This window comes from Myotis lucifugus, unplaced genomic scaffold, assembly GCF_000147115.1.
Source record: "Myotis lucifugus unplaced genomic scaffold, Myoluc2.0 scaffold_362, whole genome shotgun sequence".
Lineage (NCBI taxonomy): Eukaryota > Metazoa > Chordata > Mammalia > Chiroptera > Vespertilionidae > Myotis > Myotis lucifugus.
Genome location: NW_005871410.1, coordinates 52,173 through 75,415, shown reverse-complemented (window position 1 = coordinate 75,415; position 23,243 = coordinate 52,173). Strand labels below are relative to the sequence as shown.

Sequence of the window (23,243 nt, the reverse complement as noted above, 5' to 3'; positions counted from 1 at the left end):
TGGGGAGCTCCCCCCTATCAGGCACAAGAGCAGGGCTGATCAGGGGGTTGGGGCGCCTTCCCCTGTCACGAACAGAAGCAGGGCAGATAAGGAGGTTGTGGCCCCGCCCCTGTCACACACAGAGCTGCAGGGCGATCAGGGGGTTTGGCACTGCCCCCTGTCATGCTGATCCTGATGCCGGGAGGCATATTACCCTTTTACTATATAGAATAGAGTCCTGGTGCATGGGTAGGGGCCGGCTGGTTTGCCCTGAAGGGTGTCCTGGATCAGGGTGGGGGTCCCCACTGGGGTGCCTGGCCAGACTGGGTGAGGGGCTGAGGGCTGTTTTCCGGGTGGCAAGTGACTGAAGCTCCCAACCGCTCCTTGTTTTCTTTCTTTTTTTTTTTATTCTGGGCCAGCTTTAGCTCTGAGGCCTCGCTGCTGAAAACATGGATACAATGTTTCGGTCCGGCTGGGTTTCAGTCTGGCTGGTTTCTGGGGTTTTGTTTACCTTCTTATTTGCAACATAGTACATAGTTGCTTAGAGTTGCAGCTGAGAGGCCGGCAAGTTAGGCGGGGAACGTTGGAGTCAGCCGTCACTGAAGCAAGCAAGCCTCCCTGTTCGCTTCAGTGCATGGCTGCCGGCCGCCATCTTGGCTGACAGTTAATTTGCATAAGGATATGCTGATTAGCCAATGGGAAGGGTAGCGGTCGTACGCTAATTACCATGTTTCTCTTTTATTAGTGTAGATATAGATATATATATATAGATATATATAGATATATATATATATCCATACATAAAAGTATAAATTTTATGAATATATAATTTGAGATCCTATTATAAAACATCTTTATTCATATTTGAAGTATGTCCATATATGTGCATATCCTATCTAATAAAGAGGCAATATGCAAATTGACCATCACTCCAACACAAGATCGCCAGCAGGGGAGGGCAGTTGGGATGGACCAGGCCTGCAGGGGAGGACAGTTGGTGGAACCCAGGCCTGCAGGGGAGGGCAGTTGGGGGGACCCAAGCCTGTAGGGAAGGGCAGTTGGGGGGGGACCCAGGCCTGCAGGAGAAGGCAGTTAGGAGCAACCAGGCTGGCAAGGGAGAAAAGTTAGGGGTGACTGGGCCAGCAGGGGAGGGCAGTTGGGGGTGACCAGGCCTACAGGGGAGGACAGTTAGGGGTGACCAGGCCAGTGGGGGAGGGCATTTGGGGGTGACCAGGCCTACAGGAGAGGACAGTTGGGAGTGACCAGGCCTGCAGGGGAGAGAAGTTAGGGGCAACCAGGCTGGCAAGGGAGGGAAGTTAGGAGTGACTGAGCCAGCAGGGGAGGGCAGTTAGGGGTGACCAGGCCTACAGGGGAGGACAGTTAGAGGCGACCAGGCCAGCGGGGGAGGGCATTTGGGGGCAATCGGGCCAGCAAGGGAGGGCAGTTAGGGGAGACAAGATGGCAAGGGAGGGAAGTTAGGGGTGACTGAGCCAGCAGGGGAAGACAGTTAAAGGCAACCAGGCCGGCAGGGGAGGGAAGTTAGGGGTGACTGGGCCAGCAAGAGAGGGCAGTTGGGGGCAACCAGGCCTACAGGGGAGGACAGTTAGGGGCAACCAGGCCGGCAGGGGAGGGCAGTTAGGGGCAATCAGGTGAACAGGGCAGCAGTTAGGCATCGATCAGGCTGGCAGGGGAGTGGTTAGGGGGTGATCAGGCTTGCAGGCAGAAGCAGTTAGGAGCAATCAGGCAGGCAGGCAGGCAAGTGGTTGGGAGCCAGCAGTCCTAGATTGTGAGAGGGATGTCCGACTGCCCGTTTAGGCCCAGGGATCGGGCCTAAACGGGCTGTTGGACATCCCTCTAGGCATCCCAGATTGGAGAGGGTACAGGCTGGGCTGAGGGACACACCCCCAACCCCGTGCACGAATTTTGTGCACCGGGCCTTTAGGTATGTATAATTTTTACTCAGGAGAAAATTATGTAAAACTAGTGTTTTTTTAGGCATTATGGACTGAACAATTTAGGATAGCATCTATTTTCTTATCTAATTTAGTATTATTAGGAGACAGGTGGAACTGTCTTCTAATAGAAGACTAAATATTTTTTTCTCTATTTTCCATTTGGTCCAGGGCACTAAAATTTTTTTTTAATATGCAAAATAGTTTATTCTTTTTTTTATTATTGCTTAAAGTATTACAAAGGGTATTACATATGTGTCCTTTTTCTTTCCCCGCCCTTGACAATCCCCTGGCCTCCCCTACCCCCCATTGTCTTATGTCCATTGGTTATGCTTATATGCATGCATACAAGTCCTTCGATTGATCTCTTACCCCCCCTCCCTCCTGCCCCCCAACCCTCCCCGGCCTTCCCGCTGCAGTTTGACAATCTGTTTGAGGCAGCTCTACCTCTGTATCTATTATTGTTCAAGAGTTTATAATGGTCTCTATTATCCATGAATGAGTGAGATCATGTGGTATTTTTCCTTCATTGACTGGCTTATTTCACTTAGCATAATGCTCTCCAGTTCCATCCATGCTGTTGCAAATGGTAAGAGTTCCTTCTTTTTTACAGCAGCATAGTATTCCATCGTGGAGATGTACCACAGTTTTCTAATCTGTTCATCTACTGATGGGCACTTAGGCTGTTTCCAGATCTTAGCTATGGTGAATTGTGCTGCTATGAACATATGGGTGCATATATCCTTTCTGATTGATGTTTCTGGTTTCTTGGGATATATTCCTAGAAGTGAGATCACAGGGTCAAATGGAAGTTCCATTTTTAGTTTTCTGAGGAAACTCCATACTGTCTTCCATAGTGGCTGCACCAGTCTGCATTCCCACCAGCAGTGCACAAGTGTTCCTTTTTCTCCACATCCTCTCCAGCACTTGTCGTTTGTTGATTTGTTGATGATAGCCAGTCTAACAGGTGTGAGATGGTACCTCATTATTGTTTTGATTTGCATCTCTCGGATGATTAGTGACTTTGAGCATATTTTCATATGTCTCTTGACTTTCTGAATGTCCTCTTTTGAAAGGTGTCTATTTAGGTCATTTGCCCATTTTTTTTATTGGATTGTTTATCTTCCTTTTGTTAATGAATGCGGGAAACGTATTTATACGTTTTACGTTGACTGGGAATAAGTAGAGAGCAGGACACGTATTAGTACGTTTTTTTTATAGACTAGCGGTAGAATGTGGGTAACGTATAAATACATAAACTAGTTATCATAATTTTATTGAACGTTGCCATTTGCACAAAAAATTAGCAAAAATGGCCCGCGCCACGTGCCACCTGTTAGTGTGTGATGAAAACTACCCGCATACAATGTGTTAAGTTGTATGAGTTCCCTATAAATTTTGGAGATTAGGCCCTTATCAGATATGACATTGGCAAATATGTTTTCCCATGCAGTGGGTTTTCTCATTACTAAAATTTAAAAGACCAATTATATACAATTCTTAAGAAATTTAAACATGGATTTTTTTTTATTTAATAAAAGCTAGTTAGGAAAAATCATCTGATGTTAAACTCAGATTGACCAATCACAGTTTTTTTCTCTGAATTTACCTGAGGACTTATTTAAACTTCAGTTTTATGATTAACAAATAATTTTACTTTTATACTTATATATTGCATAGAAAGTAAGCATAGTTTCATATTATTTTTCTAGTTATCATGTAAGCTGTTTTACTCTAAGATAACTAAAAGAAATTAAAATATCTTCTAATTTAAAAATAATTGAGGGTTAGTCACTTGCCTTATTTTATAAAAATTCAATATTTAGCAACTGTTTTAACATGATAGAGTGAGAAGTAGTGAATTGGTATATACAGAATGTTAAAAAGTAATATTTTTTATAGGCAGAGCTTCTAGATGCTGCAGCTGGCATTCATATACGGTTCAGATTTGGTGGTGTAAGTATGGATGAATTCTTATTTGTAGTTTTTTTAAAATATATTTTTATTGATTTCAGAGAGGAAGGAAGAGGGAGAGAGAATTAGAAACATCAATGAAGAAAGAGAACCACTGATCAGTTGCCTCCTGCACACCCCCCACTGGGGTCGAGCCCACAACCCAGGCATGCGCTCCTGACCGGAATCGAACCTGGGACCCCTCAGTCCACAGGCCGATGCTCCATCCACTGAGCCAAACTGGCCAGGGCCTTACTTGTAGTTTCAAAGCACATTTATATTTAATTTTAAAGATGTAATTTTTTAAATGTAAACCATTTTGTTATTAGATTACAACGGTCCTTTGTACTTTTCCATCTACAGGCTAAATTTCCACCTGACATATACTATAAAATTTTTACTGAAAGACACATTGAAGATCTGTGTGCTAATAGCCCTAGAGATTACACAAAACTTTCAGCAAAATATGCATCTCATATTAGAAGTGATAATCTTCAGAAACAGGATTGTAGAGGCTGGTATCGTCGTATAGAGAACAATGGCTGGAGGCTTGTTTCTGATAGAGTAAGAAAAAATAAATATTAATAATTTTGAATGTTTAATATTTATAAACCAATTTATCTTTTTAAAAATTAATTTTAAATTATATTTAAATAGTAAATCCTAGTAATTTAGTTGATAAAAATTGCTTAGTTAACTACTCTGGGGTTACTAATGATACTTCAAGGTATAAAAATATATCTCTTTTCTTTTTACATTTATTTCTACTTTTAGTGGTTTTGATTGAAGCCATCTTTAGGTACTCCCTGGTACTCAGCAGTTTACCATTTTGATATCAAAGCAAATGTGAGGATGTTGACTCTGTATTAATACGTGGACTAGAAATGGGAGTTATTGAGAACAATATAACATTTTCTCTTACAGAGCTTATAATAGCAGAGACTGGTGGAAAATCATTTGAATTTTCATGGTTGGGAAACTTAACATGTATTCACATTAATTGACCACAGTTATTTTAAATATACATAGATCCTAATGCTATATGTGATTCAGGAACTTTTCTCTAGACAACCATGTTTAATCTCTTTTATGGAAATAATTCCTACTTAAGGATATTTGTAAGGTTACATTTTATAGGTTAACACGATCTGGTTCTGTAGCTCTAGATGTCTGTTTATATTGCTTCAAATATCTTCATCAAATCTCCAGTCCTCAGATGATAGAATGTGGTATGTTGAATATACTAAATATGAGAAGTGAAAATGATCAAGGTATGCATTTATTCAACAAACTTGATTGCATACCAACCATGTGTCAGGCATTGTACCAAATGCTAAGGATATAATAGTAAATAAGAATAGTTGCTCTCCTCAAGCAGTTTGCCTTTTAGTTTGGGAGACATTTAGTAAACAGGATATTTCAATATAATGCAATAAATATGTGCTTTAATAGTGGCAAATATAGAATGTTGTGAGGAAGAGCAAACTCTCCTCCTTATTATTTAATGTGTGTGTGGTGGACGAAGGGGGATGAATCAGAAGTAGGAAAATAGACTACCAGTTAGGATACAGTGTCATACAAGGGAAACCACATACTCTCAGGACATAATGGTGAGACTTCTGTGTTCTTGGAACCTGCCTATATTCCTTAAGGATTAGGGTCTTCAAAAGCCACCAGCACTAAGAATAGGTCAGGTCTGTTCTTGTGAGAAACTAAAACACTTAGAATATGTCTATTCATTCAACAAGTACTTATTAAGTACCTCAGTACACTAGTACCTGGTCAGTCTTTCTGTGGCATGTGCCTCTAGCAGTGATTCTCAACCTTCCTAGTGCCGCGACCCTTTAATACAGTTCCTCATGTTGTGGTGACCCCCAATTTCATTGTTACAAATTGAACATAATTAAAGCATAGTGGTTAATCACAAAAACAATATGTAATTATATATGTGTTTTCCGGTCTCAGGCAACCCCTGTGAAAGGGTCACGACCCACAGGTTGAGAACTGCTGCTCCCTGTGCTATTCACCCATCACTAAATTAGAAATACCTTTCAAGGGTTTATCTTACCCTCTATTTCTACCTTGGCATATTCATATTGAGCACTCAGAAGTTATTGTGTACAGTCAGATAACCTCACAATCAGTATTTCAACATTTTGTATATTCTTGTTTTATTTCTCAATAGTTTTGGATGTCTACTGAAAATGCAATTGGAGACAAAAAGGAAACAAAATTTCATTTCTCTAAACTGAAAAGAAGACAAGATATAGAAAAAAAGAGAAAAATTAGAAAAATAGAATGGATGAGGCAAATGTAAGTTGATGAAAGACTTACTAAAAAGTATATAGTATTTTAAGGTTTTAATTTTTTGCTATTATTACTAAAATAACTATGTTATATATTTATTTTTCAATATGATAGAAAGCTTTATTTCCATGGGATTACACCACTGGTTTCCCAAAGTCCCATTTCCCTACCGAGGAAGTGTAGCTGGGATTTCTTTCTTATTTAAAAAAAAAATGTTTTTTATTGATTTTTTTAGAGAGAAGGGAGAGGAAGAGAGAGATAGAGACATCGATAGATTACCTCCTGCGCATTCCCCATGGGGTTTCAATAGAGCTAGAAGCAAAACCAGTGTCTAGAGTTTCCTTTCCATGTTGGAGCCAGTCCAATCCAGCATCAGGCTAGCTGCAGTCCATTAATGGGGGTTGGGGAGAGTGTCATTCATGCACCAGGCCTTTAGTTTAAAGTAATAAAGGGATGCCCTGGCCAGTGTGGCTCCGTTGGCTGGAACATCATCCCTTACACTGAAAAGTTCCCAGTCAGGACCCATACCTGGGTTGTGGGTTTGGTCCCAGTTGGGGATGTGTAGGAGGCAGCCGATTGATGTTTTTTTTTCTCTCCCTTCCTCTCTAGAAAGTCAAATAAAAATAATAATAATTAAAAGGAAGAAGAAGGATCTAATCTTAAGTGTCTGGACATATGAGAAGTTAAAACATGGAGAAACTCATAAAAAATCCATTCACCCCCAGCCTTCCAGAAGTTTCTGATTTCTAAATGCATTTTTGTTGTGGCATGAGTATTAGTTAATAAATATGGGCCAGTTGGTACCATTATTTAATTATTTTTTTCATTTAATCAATGTCTACTAAGTGCCTTTTATGTTCAGGGAAGAGATTATAGAATTGAAAGATTGCAAGTTCCATGAGGGAATTTCACTTTTGAACAGATTGCTTTACAAATGGTCGACAATAACTATCTATTAAATGAATAAGCAAATGAAGAACTCTAGAAAAATGATGAAATCATACTTTCTTAAATTTGTGCTCTAGCTAACCAACTTAAATCAAGAGGCATGTTTCTGCTTCTATAAAATGCATTAGCTTTCATAGATCATTATCCATTTAAAGTCTGACAAAGCAAAAACTTCATGAGGTCAGGGGTATATCTTCTCACTGTCACATCTGTTGCCATCCAGGATTGTGTAAGCCTTCTTTTATTGAATACTTACTATGTGCCAGCGGTTGTTGTAAATGTTTTATAGGGATTTACATTTCCAATGTAGATCTTAAAATGAAAAACAATAAAAATGTTATATTCTAGTAATCTTAGTAAGGACAACTTCTGTGTATTCACTCAGCTCATGTTTTTGGGATGCATTAATTTATGTGCTCAGATTAATATGAGAGAACAGTACTTTATTTTTAAAAAATCTTTATTGTTGAGATTATTACAGATGTCCCTCTTCCCCCCCCATTGTCCCCCTCCACCCAGTTCCTGCCCCACCCCTGGCCTTCGCCACCCTATTGTCTATGTCCACAGGTAATGCATATATGCATATCAGATCTTTGTTTAATCTCTTCCTGCTCCCTTACCACCCTTCCCTCTGAGAATCGTCAGTCTGCTCCATTTCCAGGCCTCTGATTCTATTTTATTCACCAGTTTATTCTAATCATTAGATTTATTATTCATTTATTTTGACATTTAGATTCAATTCTTGATAGGTATGTATTTGTTGCCATTTTGTTGTTCATATATGTGACCTTTTTCTTCTTCCTCTTCTTAAAGAATATCCTTCAACATTTCATATAATACTGGTTTGGTGGTGATGAACTCCTTTAGCTTTTTCTTATCTGTGAAGCTCTTTATCTGATCTTCAATTCTAAATTATAGCTTTGCTGGGTAGAGTAATCTTGGTTATAGGTCCTTGCAATTCATCACTTGAGTACTTCTTGCCACTCCATTCTGGCCTGCATAGTTTTTGTTGAGAAATCAGCTGATAGTCATATGGGCATTTCCTTATAGGAAACTAACTGCTTTTCTCTTGCTGCTTTTAAGATTTTTCTCTCTTTAGCCCTTGGCATTTTAATTATGATGTGTCTTGGTGTGGTCCTCTTTGGGTACCTCTTGTTTGGGGGTCTCTGTGCTTCCTGGACTTGTAAGTCTATTTCTTTCAACAGGTAGGGGAAGTTTTCTGTCATTATTTCTTCAAATAGGTTTTTAATATCTTGCTCTGTCTCTTCTTCTGGCACCCCCATAATGCAAATGTTGGTATGCTTTAAGTTGTCCCATAGACTCCTGACATTATCTTTATATGTTTTTTTTAAAATATATTTTATTGATTTTTTACAGAGAGGAAGGGAGAGAGATAGAGAGTTAGAAACATCGATGAGAGAGAAACATCGATCAGCTGCCTCCTGCACACCTACTGGGGATGAGCCCGCAACCAAGGCACATGCCCTTGGCCAGAATCGAACCTGGGACCTTTCAGTCCACAGGCTGACGCTCTATCCGCTGAGCCAAACTGATTAGGACATTTTATATGTTTTTATTCTTTTTTCTTTTTGCTGTTCTGGTTGGGTGTTTTTTTTTCCCCCTCACATTTCAAATCATTGATTTGATTCTCAGAATCCACCACTCTACTGTTGAATCTCTGTATATTATTCTTTATTTCAGTCATTGTATGCATAATTTCTGACTGGTTCTTTTCCATTTTTTTGGAGGTTTCTAGAAGATTCTTGAGTAACTTTATAACTGTGGTTTTGAATTCTATATTCAGTAGTTTGCTTTCTTCCATTTGTGACATGTTTTTTTGTCTCCACATTTTGGCTGCTTCCCTGTGTTTGTTTCTATGTATTGGGCAGAGCTGCTATGTCTCCTTGATTTGGTAGAGTGCCTTGTGTAGTAGGTGCTCTATAGGAACCAGTGGCTCAGCCTCCCCAGTCACCTGAACTGGGAGCTCCAAGTACATCCTTTTGTGTGCTGTGTGCACAGTCTTATTGTAGTTGAGACTTGACTGCTATTGGTGTCACTGGGAGGAATGGACCTCCAGGCCAATTGGCTATGAAGACCAGCTGTGACTACAGTGGGAGAGCTGCTGTGCAGAAGACAACCCTATGGAGCAGGACTTGCTTCAGTGGGGCTTTGGTGCTCACTGAGTCTGACCCTTGAATGTATCACTTATGGATGTGTAGAGTTATAATCTGATATGGTCTGATGCTGACCACTGAATACACTGACTCTTGGGTCTCCAGGAAGGTGCAAAGTCAGCCACTGCCTTGGGCCACCCAGCAGAAGCTACAGGGAGATATTCAGATTCCTCCTATTTGTATCGGGTTTGGAAGTGCCCAGATGAGGCCCAGCTATGAAGCAAGGCAGGCTGGTGCTGGTGCCAGGTCTTGGGCCTTTTATTGATAGGTTTGAGGCTCCCTGAACCAGCTGAAGCTTGCTTGAGAGATTTTAGCCTGAACAAGGACAGGCCATTCATATGCAAAAAGCCACTGCACACAGGTTGGGTGGGGTTGTAATTTGGATGAGGTGGGGTCTCAAGGAATCACCAGGGCAGAGCAAACAGAAATGGCTGCCAGTCATCCCTGCAATCAGGGAGGTCCCAGCATAGAAACAATGATCCCTGTGAGCATCTCCATCTGGAAGAAAGCCACCCCCGAGTTCCTGCCTCGATGCCAGAAAATCTAGTTCCTCCTCGTATGTGTCTGTGTCCACCAGAGCCTTGCCCTAGTGCCGGAGCTCAGAGGAAGTGAGACCTTGTAAGTTCAGTTGGTGGTGCTGGTCTTTTAGGAGGAGCAGCTGGGTCTCCAGCAGCCTCTGTGTCACTGAGCTCCAATCCACACTGGTTTTTTCAGCACATAATTCTTTATTTTATTTTTATTTATTTATTTTATTTCTCAGAGGGCAGAGGTCCCGTCTCCGGTTTTCCCGCAACTTGGCGCTCCGTGCTCCAGCCATCTGCCTCGCTTTGCCGGGCTGCCTCCTCCCATCTGCCTCGGGCCTCCTCTCCATTGTCCCCTTCCTTCCACACCACCCAGCCAGCTTCTCCCCGGGACGCGCTGTCCTCCCTCCCCCTGTACCGGGTGAGTCCCCTCAGGGTCTCCTCTCATGCCACCCCCCAAACGGACCCCAACCCCCGCCCGTCAGCTTCTCCCCCTTTGCCTTTTCTTCTCCCTCAAAGATTTCTCCATCCATCCCGACCCTGTCCCTCCTCCCTCTTCTCATTCTCCTTCCCCTACATTGGCCGGCACCCTCCCACCAGCACCTCTTCCCCCAACTCACTCTACAGCATGTAATTCTTACTGCCCACAGGTACTTCTTTTCCCAGCTCTGGGACCCTGGGCTGGAGTCTGGTGGGGAGCTGGGACCCCTTGCTCCTCCAGGCGCCTCCACAGAGACGATCTCCCTCCCGACTAACAAAGTGGCACATGTGGGTGCTGGACCCTGTTCCACGCCTCTGCACCTCCTACCAGTCTCAGTGTGCTTTCTTCTCAACTTCTCTAGGTGTAGGACTTATATTCTGTCAGCTTCCCAGCGGTTCTGGATGATGGTTGTTCTGTATTTTATTTGTAATTTTGATGTGGTTGTGGGAGGTGGCGAGTACAGGCGTTTACCTATGCCACTACCTTCTGTTTTTGTTTTTTCAAGAGAACTGTACTTTAGAAGTATGGGCTTAAAATCAGATTTGGCTCTGATATATATATATTACATACATATTATTGAACAATTTCTTAATTTCTCTAAGTCTCAATTTCCTCATGCATAAAATGGGAATAAAAATAGCTGTCTCAAATGACTGTCTTTTTAAAGAGAATGAAACAAGATGATGTATGAGAAGTACCTGACACAAAAAAGATGTCGATAACTCTCTTCCCTTTTTTTATTCCTCTCTTTCTCTTTCCTTCCCTCTTTATATTTATCATTAGCAACGTGACCTTCTAAAAGTTACTAAACTCTTTTAGTATTTCCTTATCTATAAAACAAGTTGGCCAATTATTTGGGCTCCAAGATCCTTTGATTCTATAATGATATGATTCAGTGATAAAATAACTTAGTGTTTTTTTTATATCATAAAAATCCAACTTACTGAGAGGTAATTTTGAAATGAAGCTTCTCTGGTTAGTGTGGTTGCTTATGCTGCTTTGCTTTTTCCAAAAGATCCCATCACATAGAACTTGGTTTAGAGGTATTTGAGTTAAGTAGGATAAAAAGATGGTTTATATTTAAATAGTATTATAACAATATATACTCAGTGCATCTACTAGTAATCATGTATTCCAAAGGATTTTTGTCTCTCTTCCTTTCCTCTACTTAGGTACTATAAAGGACACCTGGAGGCTAAGTCAACAAACCTAAAAACTCTAGGTTTAATTCACAGAGCATCAAAGGGGCTAATAAAATCTATTGAAGATGGCGGAATAGATTCTGTGATGGAATGGGAAGTGGATGAAGTGCTGAACTGGACAAATACACTGAACTTTGATGAGTAAATACATGTTACTATTCTTGGGGAACAAGGGCAGGCATCATATTTTTATTTCTAATATTTTCCACTCCCAAGTTGAATCTAGGGGGTCACAAACATAATCTCCTCCCCCCAAAATGAGAACGAATTACTTGTCTTGAAAGAAAGAAGAAGAAATGAGGGTGAAAGGTATAAAAGGGATGATCTAAAAATAGAAAAAAGAAAAACTAGACAGGTGTTCTTTACTGTCAGACTTTATTCTTAGGCCTTAGTCTAAATCTGCTTTATTTTTTACTTTGGGATTTAGAAACAAGGCTAAGAACATGCAATGAATAATATGAAGAATTTCCTTAATGTATAGTCTCTGATCTTCCCACGTGAAACATTAAAAAGTTATTCTTTTTCAGCGACATACTATGGCCCTTGGAAAACTAATTTTTAGGAATTTTTTGGTGTGTGATGAAATTCAAAAATATTTAATATAACCATCAGGGAAATTCAAGTTAAAACCACAATAAGATCCTACTTCAGACCCACTAAGATGGCTATAATAAAAAAAATAGATAGTAACACATTGTCAAGGAGATGAAGGAATTAGAACCATTATAAACTGCCAGTGGAAATATATAATGGTGCAGCCATATTGGAAAGTAATCTGGCAGTTTCTCATGGTTAAACTTGAACTTGCCATATAATTGAGCAATTGTAGTCCTCGGTATATATGCACAAGAGAAATAAAAAACATGTTCATGTAAAACTTTTACATAAATGTTTATAGCGGCATTATTTACAATATAACCAAAAAGTAGAAACAACGCAAATATTCATCAACTGGTGAATGGGTAAATAAAATGTGGTATATCCATACAATGGAATATTATTATACAATAAAAAGAAATGCTGATACATGCCACAATATTGATAAACCTGGTAAGTGAAAGAAGCCAATCATAAAGGACCACATATTATATGATTCCATCTATATGAAATGTGCAGAATAGGCAAATCCATAAAGATGGAAAGTAGATTAATGATTGCCTAGGGCTGAGACTTATGGGGATTGGGAGGTGATACTAAGAGGTACATTTTCTTTTTGGAAAAATGAAAATGTTCTGAAATTGACTGAGTACCCTAAAAGCCATTGGGTTATATACTTTAAATGGGTGAGTTTTATGGCATGTGGATTATATCTCAAAAAGATTTCAATATATTGAATATTTACTCAGCTACAGTAATGAATGTGAATATTGCACAGATGAAAGGCAGAAAAAATAAAATGAAGATGCTGTGTGTGAAGAAACATAAGAAAAAGGAAGAGAGAAAAGAAAATAGGATAGAAAAAAATCAACATGTCATTCTATCTAATAAAGAGGGAATATGCTATTTGACCCTCACACCATCACAAAGGTGGCAGTGCCCACAGTCAATAAGGAGGGAATATGCTAATTCACTGCCCCGCCCTCAAAGATGGCAGCGCCCACAGCCAATAAGGAGGAAATATGCTAATACACTGTCCTGCCCTCAAAGATGGCAGCAACAGCGCCCATAGCCAATAAGGAGAGAATATGCTCATTGACTGCCATGCCCTCAAAGATGGTGGTGCCCACAGCCATAAGTGGTGGTGCCCAGTCCCCTCAGACCCGCCATGTGCCTGCCTCCAGAGTCCCCCAGTCCCCTTAGTCCCCCAGCTGCCCATGGCCAGCCGGATGTACAGGCAAGCCTTGGCTGTTGGCTGCCCAGCCGCCCAGGGCTGGCCTGAGGCGCAGGCAAGCCTGGATGGCAGCTGCCCAGCCACTCAGAGCTGCCCAAGGCTCAGGTAAACAGGGCCAACTGAGGCCTGCGCTGCCGGAAGTAGCAGCAGCAGAGGTGTGATGAGGCATCACCTTCCCCTGATCGCTGGGTCACTTCCCACCCCTGAGGGCTCCCGGACTGTGAGAGGGGGCAGGCCGGGCTGAGGGACTCCCCCTCCAGTGCATGAATTTTCATGCACCGGGGCCTCTAGTATAACAATAATACAGAAAGAAGAGAATTGAACAAGAATCAGAGAAGAGCATAATGAAAAAAGGAAAGATGACGAAGGAAAATAAAGAATAAGAAAATAGGAAAAAAAACAATAAGAAAGAAGATAAGGATATATTAGAAAATACAAAGGGAAAGATAAGAAGAAATGAAGAACTAATTATTCATAGTAGATAGATGCTCTAAGATATCTTGTTCTAATAGTAAAAAGAGATTGTTGTGATTCAGTATTTTGTCCAAGCCATAATATTGGGATTCCCTATCGACAGCACGTCTGTGATTTTTGGGACACTGAATAAACACAGACGATAATAATGATGCAAGAAATGACATCCAAAGAAAGGAACTGTAATGCTGTACTTTTAAAACTTTTTAAAATATATTTTGTATTGATTTCAGAGAGAAAGGGAGAGGGAGAGAGAGAGGTAGAAACATTGATGAGAGAGAATTACTAATAGGCTGCTTTCCACATTCCCCACACTGTGGATCTGGCTTGCAACCTGGAAATTTGCCCTGACTGGGAATCAAACCATGACCTCCTGGCTCAAAGGTCAACGCACAATCTCCAAGCCATGCAGGCCAGCTTTTTTAAAAAACTTTTTTTGTATAAACTTTTTAAAAAATCAAAAGTATATACATTTAATATTATTTTGTATTAGTTTCAGGTGTACAGCATAGTGGTTAGACAATCACATACTTTATGTAATGCTATACGTGTACTTTTTTCCCCCTCAGGGTAAAAGTTCCTGGGTAGAGAATGGGGTGGCGGAGGGAGGAAAGAGTGGTAGGTCAGGTTCATTTTTAAAGAGCTTCTAGGGCAGGATAGAGAATTTTCCCCTTCCTGATTAGCCTTTTGAAATCCTGATTAGCCTTTCCCTTATATTGTTGGCTAATTCAAGTGAAGGCCAGAAAGCTTTAGTGAAAGATTTCCCCAAAATCCACCCCAATATCCTATATTCCATCACTATCTACACTAATAAAAGAGAAACATGCAAATTTTTTCAGTGTCTTATTTATTTAGTGTCATTTATTTTTTATTTTTTAAAATTAAATCTTTATTGTTCAGATTATTACAGTTGTTCCTCTTTTTTCCCACCATAGCTCCCCTCCACCTGGTTCCCACCCCACCGTCTGCCCTCACCCCCCCACTGTCCTCATCCATAGGTGCACGATTTTTGTCCAGTCTCTTCCCGCATTTCCCACACCCCTTCCCCCCCCATAATAGTCAGTCTACTCCCTTTCTATGCCCCTGATTCTATTATAATCACCAGTTTATTCTGTTCATCAGATTATTTATTCACTTGATTTTTAGATTCACTTGTTGATAGATGTGTATTTGTTGTTCATAATTTGTATCTTTACCTTTTTCTTTTTCTTCCTCTTCTTAAAGGATACCTTTCAGCATTTCATATAATACGGGTTTGGTGGTGATGAACTCCTTTAGCTTTTCCATATCTGTGAAGCTCTTTATCTGACCTTCAATTCTGAATGATAGCTTTCCTGGATAAAGTAATCTTGGTTGTAGGTTCTTGGCATTCATCACTTTGAATATTTCTTGCCACTCCCATCTGGCCTGCAAAGTTTCTGTTGAGAAATCAGCTGACAGTCATATGGGTACTCCCTTGTAGGTAACTGACTTTTTTTCTCTTGCTGCTTTTAAGATTCTCTCTTTGTCTTTTGCTCTTGGCATTTTAATTATGATGTGTCTTGGTGTGGTCCTCTTTGGATTCCTTTTGTTTGGGATTCTCTGCACTTCCTGGACTTGTAAGTCTATTTCTTTCACCAGGTAGGGGAAGTTTTCTGTCATTGTTTCTTCAAATAGGTTTTCAATATCTTGCTCTCTCTCTTCTTCTGGCACCCCTATAATTCCGATGTTGATGTGCTTGAAGCTGTCCCAGAGGCTCCTTATGCTATCTTCATATTTTTGGATTCTTTTTTCATTTTGCTTTTCCAGTTGGGTATTTTTTGTTTCTTCATATTTCAAATCTTTGACTTGGTTCTTTCGATCCTCTAGTCTGCTGTTGGAACTCTGCATAATATCCTTTATTTCAGTCAGTGTATGCTTAATTTCTAATTGGTCCTTTTTCATAACCTTGAGGGTCTCACTAGATTTCTTGAGGGTCTCACTACATTTATCAGTGGTCTCACCAGACTTTTTGAGGGTCTTACTAAATTTATCAGCGGTTTCTAGAAAGTTCTTGAAAAACCTTAAAAGTGTGGTTTTGAACTCTATATCCAGTCGTTTGCTTTCCTCCATTTCTGTCATTTGTGTCCTGTTTCTTTTTCTCTGCATTATTTATGCTTCCCTGTGTTGATAGAGTGGCTTTGTGTGCAAGGTGTCCTGTAGGGCCCAGAGGCTCAGCCTCCCCAATTACCTGAGGTGAACACTCTTGGTGCACCCCCTTGTGGGCTGTGTGCACAGTCTTGTTGTAGTTAAGCCTTGATTGTTGTAGGTATCACTGGGAGGAATTGACCTCCAGGCCAATTGGCTGTGAGAATCAGCTGTGTCTGTAGTGGGAGAACTTCTGTGCTGGAAACACCCCTCCAGGGCAAGACTTGCCTCAGTGGGGCTTTGGTGCTCACTGAGTCTGCCCCCTGAGTGTGTCCTTTATGGATCTGAGGAGTTGTAATCTGGATGGTCCCACTCTGACCACCGGGCACACTGGCTCCTGAATCTCTAAGGAGGTGCTAATCTAGCCTCTGCCTGAGGCTGACCAGCAGGAGCTCAGCTGTGAAGCAATGCAAGTTGCCCTGGGGCCTTGGGCCAGCTGCAGTTTGTTAGGTAATTTTCAGAATGCAAAGGGTCAGGCCTTTCATATGCAAAAGCCGGCACACAGCTAGGGCGGGGCGGGGGTCACAGGGAATCAACAGGGCGGAGCAAGCAGCTATGTCTGGCCTCAGAGGCCCTGCTTCTCAGTGTCCCGGCAATCGCTGCAAGCACCTCTGAGAGAAAGCTGCCCTTGAGTTCTGACTGATGCCAGACAGACCAGTTTCTCCCATATGAGTCTGGGTCCCCAGAGACTCACCCAGTACTTGAGCTCAGAGCTTGAGACTCCCTACCGATTGAAAAATGCAACCATGTCCTCAGCCACCAGCCCTCTCCACGTGTGCCTCCGTACCTCTGTACTTACTTCCGCACCGCACCTCCTCTGAGTCTCGGTATGCTTTTCTCTTTCCTTCTAGTTGTAGAATTTCCACTCAGCCAGCCTTCCTGTGGTTCTGGATGATGTCAGTTTTGTCTTTTTGTTGTATTTTTGAAGTGGTTGTGTGAGGCAGCAATTTCAGGTGTTTACCTATGCCGCCATCTTGGTTTCTCCAAAACATGCAAATTAACCATCACTCCATCACTCTGCTACACCCACAAGCCACGCCCACCAGCCAATCAGGAGCAAGTATGCAAATTAACCAGATTAAGATGACAGCGGCCACAAAGCTGGAGTGAGCAGGAGGCTTGGGTTGCCCCCAGCAATGGAGGAAGTCAAGCTTTCCGCCTGCCCTGGCCGGCCCTGGGCTCTGCTCAAGGCTACAAAGTTTCAATTATAGAAGATAAATAAATCCCAGATACCTGCTTCCAGTGTGCCCTGGCTTCTGCTCAAGGGGGCGCTGAAAAAAAAAAAAAGAATGAAAGGAGAGGCTGGGAGCTTGGGTTGCCAGGGGGCGTGGCCAGCCTGAAAATGGCCCTCAGCCCCTCACTCAGGCTGGCCAGGCACCCCAGTGGGGACCCCCACCCTGATCCAGGACACCCTTCAGTGCAAACCAGCCAGCCCCCACCTGTGCACCAAGCCTCTATCTATACTAATAAAAGGGTAATATGCATATTGACCCTAACAGCAGAACGACTGGGAATGACTGGTCACTATGACACACACTGACCTCCAGGGGGGCAGACGCTCAATGCAGGAGCTGCCCCCTGGTGGTCAGTGTGCTCCCATAGGGGGAGCTCTGCTCAGCCACAAGCCAGGCTGATGGCTGTCAGTACAGCGGTGGTGGCAGGAGCCTCTCCCGCCTCAGCAGCATTAAGGATGTTCGACTGCAGCTTAGGCCTGCTCCTCGCTGGCAAGTGGACATCCCCCGAGGGCTCCCAGGCTGCCAGAGGGATGTCTGACTGCCAGCTTAGGCCCAATCCCCCAGGGAGTGGGCCTAAGTCAGCAGGTGGTCATCCCCCAAGGGGTCCCAGACTCCGAGAGGGCACAGGCCAGGCTGAGGGACTCCCCCGAGTGCACAGATTTTTGTGCACCGGGCCTCAAGTTGGAATATAATTAGAATGATGCAATTGAGTGTGAAGGGAGGAAATAAACAGACATCTCAGCCACCTGCCATACCCTCCTCTGGTAGGGGATTACATTTCTAATGGTCTCTTTGTGGAAGAAAGGACAAAAACATTAAACCAGTAAGACTTGAAGTGGTTTTTTGTATCATATACTCTATGTTGGATGAGATGAATGCACCTACCTATAACACGGAAAGACTAACCGAAAATTTCTTTCTTTTTAATGCAGATACTTCACGCTTCCAAATTATGTACAATTTCTAGCAGTTTATTCTCTCACTTAGGCACAATCATAATTTGGAACCAACTTTGAATTCTTAGGAAGCAAGTTTTTCTACTGAGCCCTGGACAACAAATATTTCAAATAGAATCCAGTGTGATAATTTGGGATTATTTCAGTAGCCTTACTAATCCCAAGCTGCTGATTACGAGACAAGACCAAACTTTGCAGAGATCTTCCCCCAGCTGACTGCAAACATTAGGTATAAGCCAGCACCTTCCTCCCAGTGCATTTATGGTCTCCACAGTTTACTTTCCTGTTAGATCTTTGCAGTCATCTAGATGTTTGTAACTCACCTTGTTTGATGAGAATTTCAGAGTCTGACATTTTTCTTCAGGAGAATTGGTAGCCACTAATTTCTTGGAGAGTATCCTTCAAAATCTGTGGACAGTTTACACTAGTCAGACCATTAGATTGACATAAATGTGTTAAACACTGGTATTGAGTGATACAAACCAGGTTCTTCCCCAGCAACTTTTGTGCTAGCCCCTTGTCATGACGGGTGGCCATGTGCATCTGCAGATGCGCATTGCAGCAATATCAACTGAGCACAATATTATAATTTGGAAGAATGAATAGAGACAACTTCACTCTTGGACTCACGGACACTGATGAGTATTGTTGCAAATTCTGCAGTATCTAGAGATGTGTTGCTGCAGGCACTTAGAATGTAACCCCCCACATCATCATCACTGAACTGCCCACAATGCTGGATGGTGGCTAATGTTCTTGTTGGATTTTCAGGGGCATATTCTCTATCTACCAGATGGTCCACTTCCAGGATCTTCATAATTTTCAAATTGCATATGAATTTTGAAATAACCTAACTAATCAGCAGTTGGGGTATCTTAAATAATTTCCTGATGATCAATTATTAACTGCGTTGGCGAGGGATCTTTGCCTATGTGTGTGAGGGGTAGTTTCTATATCTGAAGCTGTTCCTTCAATTTCTAGGATATGTAGTTACATGGCCTCTCTGGCTAGGGACTTCCAGGCCACTAAAATGTTAACATTGCATCCCTGAGGAATTCATTATAGATTCCACATGTAGAATAGTAATTATTCTACAATTACTATCTTAAAAATGTCCTAGAGAGAAAGACAAATTAGCGCTATGATATGAGCAGTATGGTAATGCTATCACCAGACTGTTGCTTCTATTTATAAAACTTAGATTTTTTTATCACTGTTTTTATTAGTTACATATGTTCCTTATGAGAAGTTCTTCTTAAATAATTGTCCTAATAGCAGGTAAAGCTAGGCCAGTGATCAGCCTTAGTTAAATAGGGCATATGTTCGTAACCAAGACTGTCAGGTGTCCTTGAAGGTGGAATGAAAACCTTTCGGTATATAAATCCAAGGAAGCAGGTGATAGACACCCAGCTCTTCGTAGTGATCCTAAACGATTGCTGAAAGTGTGCCTAAATTTAAGGTCAATCCAGATTGAACTGTCTGCTAAGAGGTCCTGGGAAGAGGTTCTTGCATTTTTTTATGTAACAGTGACCCAGCAGTATCCCATTTAAGGCCATAGAATAAAGTTCTTGGAGCAAGAAGAGGTAGGAGTAACAAAAGGAGCTGACTTTAGACACAGTACTTAAGATATTTAAATGTTCTTGGATAACATATACCTTCCTAAAACAAAAAACTTCAGGAACACAAAGCTAATAAGAGTAATTCAGTGGAATAAATGAATACTTGGAATATCATTTTTTTACACGACAATTCCAATCCTCATACGTTCTCTGCCAGCCCCCTTTCCGTACCTCCTGTGACCAGTTTCTTACCTGATTTCTGGGGTGCAGTTGGAAGAAAGGAGGCTTGGGAAAGGGGACACAGAGCCTAAAATGAAGTGGAACAGTTGCAGGAAACCTGCCTTTCAGAGTATTTCCTCATCAGACCTTGCCCTTCCATATTTGACCTCTTCTCAGGCTACCCTGGTTTCCCTATTTCAGTCTGTCTAGGAAACTGAGGTGGCAGCTGCATGCGCCCTATTTGAATGCGACCTCTTATGTTTATAGCACACGGCAAAGACTGCACATTGCTCTACTAACATCGTAAAGCACATGCACTAAATTTCTGTTAACATGTCAGAGATAGTAGGTCTGGCAATCCAGAACCAAGGACAAAGATTTTTGTTTTTGTTGCTTCCTCTTTTTCCCTCCAAGAGAATTTTCTGTCCATACTTTTAATTTAGAAGTTAACTAACATCTTAGTAGGTATTCAACTGAAGACATGATCTCAAAGGAATGGAACAGGGTAAGATGAGGAGAGGTGTGCTGAGGGACCCAGGGCACTAGCATGGTAGATGGTGGGTACCATTTTTAAACCTTCTGCAACTCCCTGTCCTAGAGGTTGTCTTGGGTGCATGAGAGCTACTTGGAGGTGGGAAAGTCATGAGGATGAAACATTTGGACTAGTGAGTTTGTTGTCATTTCGATTTCACAAAGGAAGTGGAATTGTAGAAGTAGCCTAAGCGTGAACTGATAAGTCAATTAATTACTTCCTAATAAACCAATTTAATTTAATGTCCATATAATGTGCTTAGGTATGTTGCCAACTGGAAGGAAATTGCTACAAGTGACTCTTCAGTTAACTTCAAAAGTAGGTGATTTTTAGCAATACTTTATGGGAAATTCTTCTGAACAAAAATGATACATTCCACATATGTACACATTTCTTAGCACCTAACATTTCCACATCCTGCACAGTATATAGACATAAGTAAATTTGCCAAGTCATTATTATCTTTTTTTTTTTTCGCTAAAAGTATTACAAAGGGTATTACATAAGTGTCCTTCCCCCCCCCCCCACCCTTGACAAGCCCCTGCCCTCCCTTACCACACCCTGCACAGTATATAGACATAAGTAAATTTGCCACGTCATTATTACCTTACAGTTGGACTGTTAATTGGAAATAGAAGGAAATTTTTTATTTTATATAGGGTTAAATTTTTTTCCAGTTTGAAACCATACTTCACTTTCAATGTAGTTAGAAATATCCAATAGCTATATATTTTTAAGCAGAAAAGAGCTCCTTTACTTTTCCTTCTTATAGCATTATTAGCACAAAAAATAACATTTCTGTTTATAAATGATACTGTCTATAAAAATGAATGTATTTTATTTGTGGAAATTAAAAATTTAAAAGCACAGAATACATTTTTAGAAAACCAATTTTACTACTTTTACCCGTTTATGGTTAACAGTTGGAATGTTAGAATGTACTTAGGTAATGTATAGTTAAGTAAATCAAATCAAATAAGGAATTCAAAAGCTACTGGTCTTCTTGAGTTATTCATGAGTCCTTTCCTAAAGTTGCATACTTCATGGTTTCAATAATAATTTTTAATGAGCAAACTTCACTTGGCTAAATAAATGCCTCAAAATATAAGAAGTAATGTTTAGGTTCTGTGCCACTCTTGTCCCTCAGTGGTCCAAACACAGAGCAGTTGAAGAAACACAGCATCATAACCCAGAAATATCAACACCTAACATAGCCAAGTCTAATCATGGTTGTTGTATAGTCTGAGCGTAGGAGTTCTCTCCTGCTGGCATCTGTGGGAGGCGGTAACGCGGAGAAGTTACAATTGTGGAGAGTTGGTTCAGAGTGCCTGGTGTTGATTTTTGGCTCTACTGCTTACTGGCTGTGTGATCTTGGGCAAGTTACTAGTTCAGTTTCCTCTTCTGTAAAATTAGATTAACAATAGTACAAGGTTATAGGCAGCAGTGAAGTACTAAAGAAAAACATGTGAAGAGCTTAGACTAGTTCCTGGCATGGAATTCATACTCTATAATTAGCCTTAACCTAGCCACTGTGTCCAGCTCATTGCTACCACCACACCACGGTCCAGGTTGCTATCATCCCTCTGCAAGCTTGTGTGACAGCCTCCAAACCCATTACCCCTTTCCCTCCCTCCGCCCCGCCCCAGTCCATTCCCCACACAGCAGACAGTGATCTTTCACAATGTAAACCAACGCAATTAGAACACAGGATCCCTTCTTTAGCGATCACCATGTGGGAGTGCTAACTTAAAGCGTTTTATAGTATTAACTCATTTGATCTTCAGCCCAATGAGTTCTATTATCTGCATTTTACAGATGAGCAAGCAAAGAGATGGGTTACTTGCTCAAGGTCTCACAGTAAGAACCTGTGAGGGCTGCCAGCTCCAGAACCCATGTTCTTAACCAGGACCACTTCTGCTGCCTCTCCGTTTTCACTGTGCTTGGAACCAAGACCCGACTTTAGGATGGCTCTGGCTCTGGCTCTGGCTCTGGATTAGCTTTCCACTCTAATCATGTCCCACTCTCCCCCTCACTCACAGCCTCTTGCCTGTTCCTCAAACATTCTGTGATTTCCACTTTGGAGGTTTAATGGAGTTGGTGGTCTTCTACAGAACAGTTTTAGGGAACTATCTTCACTAAGGGCAGGGAGTTGTCCTGTTTGCTTCTGAATCCCCAATGTGTGTAGCACACAGTAAGTTTTCAATGACAGATCAAAGAACATAAAGGAATGATAAGTAAAAAAAGTGGGAGCATAGAATATAAAATACTGAGTTAAAAGATTACAGCCCTAGCCGGTTTGGCTCAGTGGATAGAGCGTTGGCCTGCAGACTGAAGGGCCCCAGCTTTGATTCTGGTCAAGGGCACATGCCCAGGTTGCCAGCTCAATCCCCAGTAGGAGGCAGCCAATTAATGATTCCTTCTCATCATTGATGTTTCTATCTCTACCCCTTTCTCTCCCTCTAAAATATATTTTAAAAAGAGAGAGAGATTACAGGCATACCTTGGAGAGATGGCGGGTTCAGTTCCACACCATCTCAATAATGCAAGTAGTGCAATAAAGTGAATCATAATCTTTTTGCTTGTGGAGGGTCTTGCTTTCCATTTGTTAAAAAAAAAAAAAAAGCAATAGCTGCGAAGCATAATAAAGTGAAGTGCTGCGAAACGAGGTCTGCCTGTACCGATGTCAGAAAAATGGAAAGATATTGTATGATGATTGGAAGGAGCACAAGAGAAAGTGAAATTTATTTAAGAAGG

The 23,243-nt window shown here is 41.5% G+C and overlaps 1 protein-coding gene across 1 annotated transcript in view; it reads left to right on the top strand.

Moving 5' to 3' along the window:
* The window catches only part of CUNH11orf65 (chromosome unknown C11orf65 homolog), a 69,480-nt gene that overhangs the window by 44,937 nt on the left and 1,300 nt on the right, over window positions 1–23,243 (top strand). Inside the window, exons 4-8 of the mRNA XM_023764917.1 lie at window positions 3,834–3,887; window positions 4,248–4,448; window positions 6,070–6,197; window positions 11,488–11,658; window positions 20,752–20,807. Of these exons, the coding sequence (XP_023620685.1) occupies window positions 3,834–3,887; window positions 4,248–4,448; window positions 6,070–6,197; window positions 11,488–11,658; window positions 20,752–20,807 (610 nt within the window). The remainder of the gene's footprint in view (window positions 1–3,833; window positions 3,888–4,247; window positions 4,449–6,069; window positions 6,198–11,487; window positions 11,659–20,751; window positions 20,808–23,243) is intronic.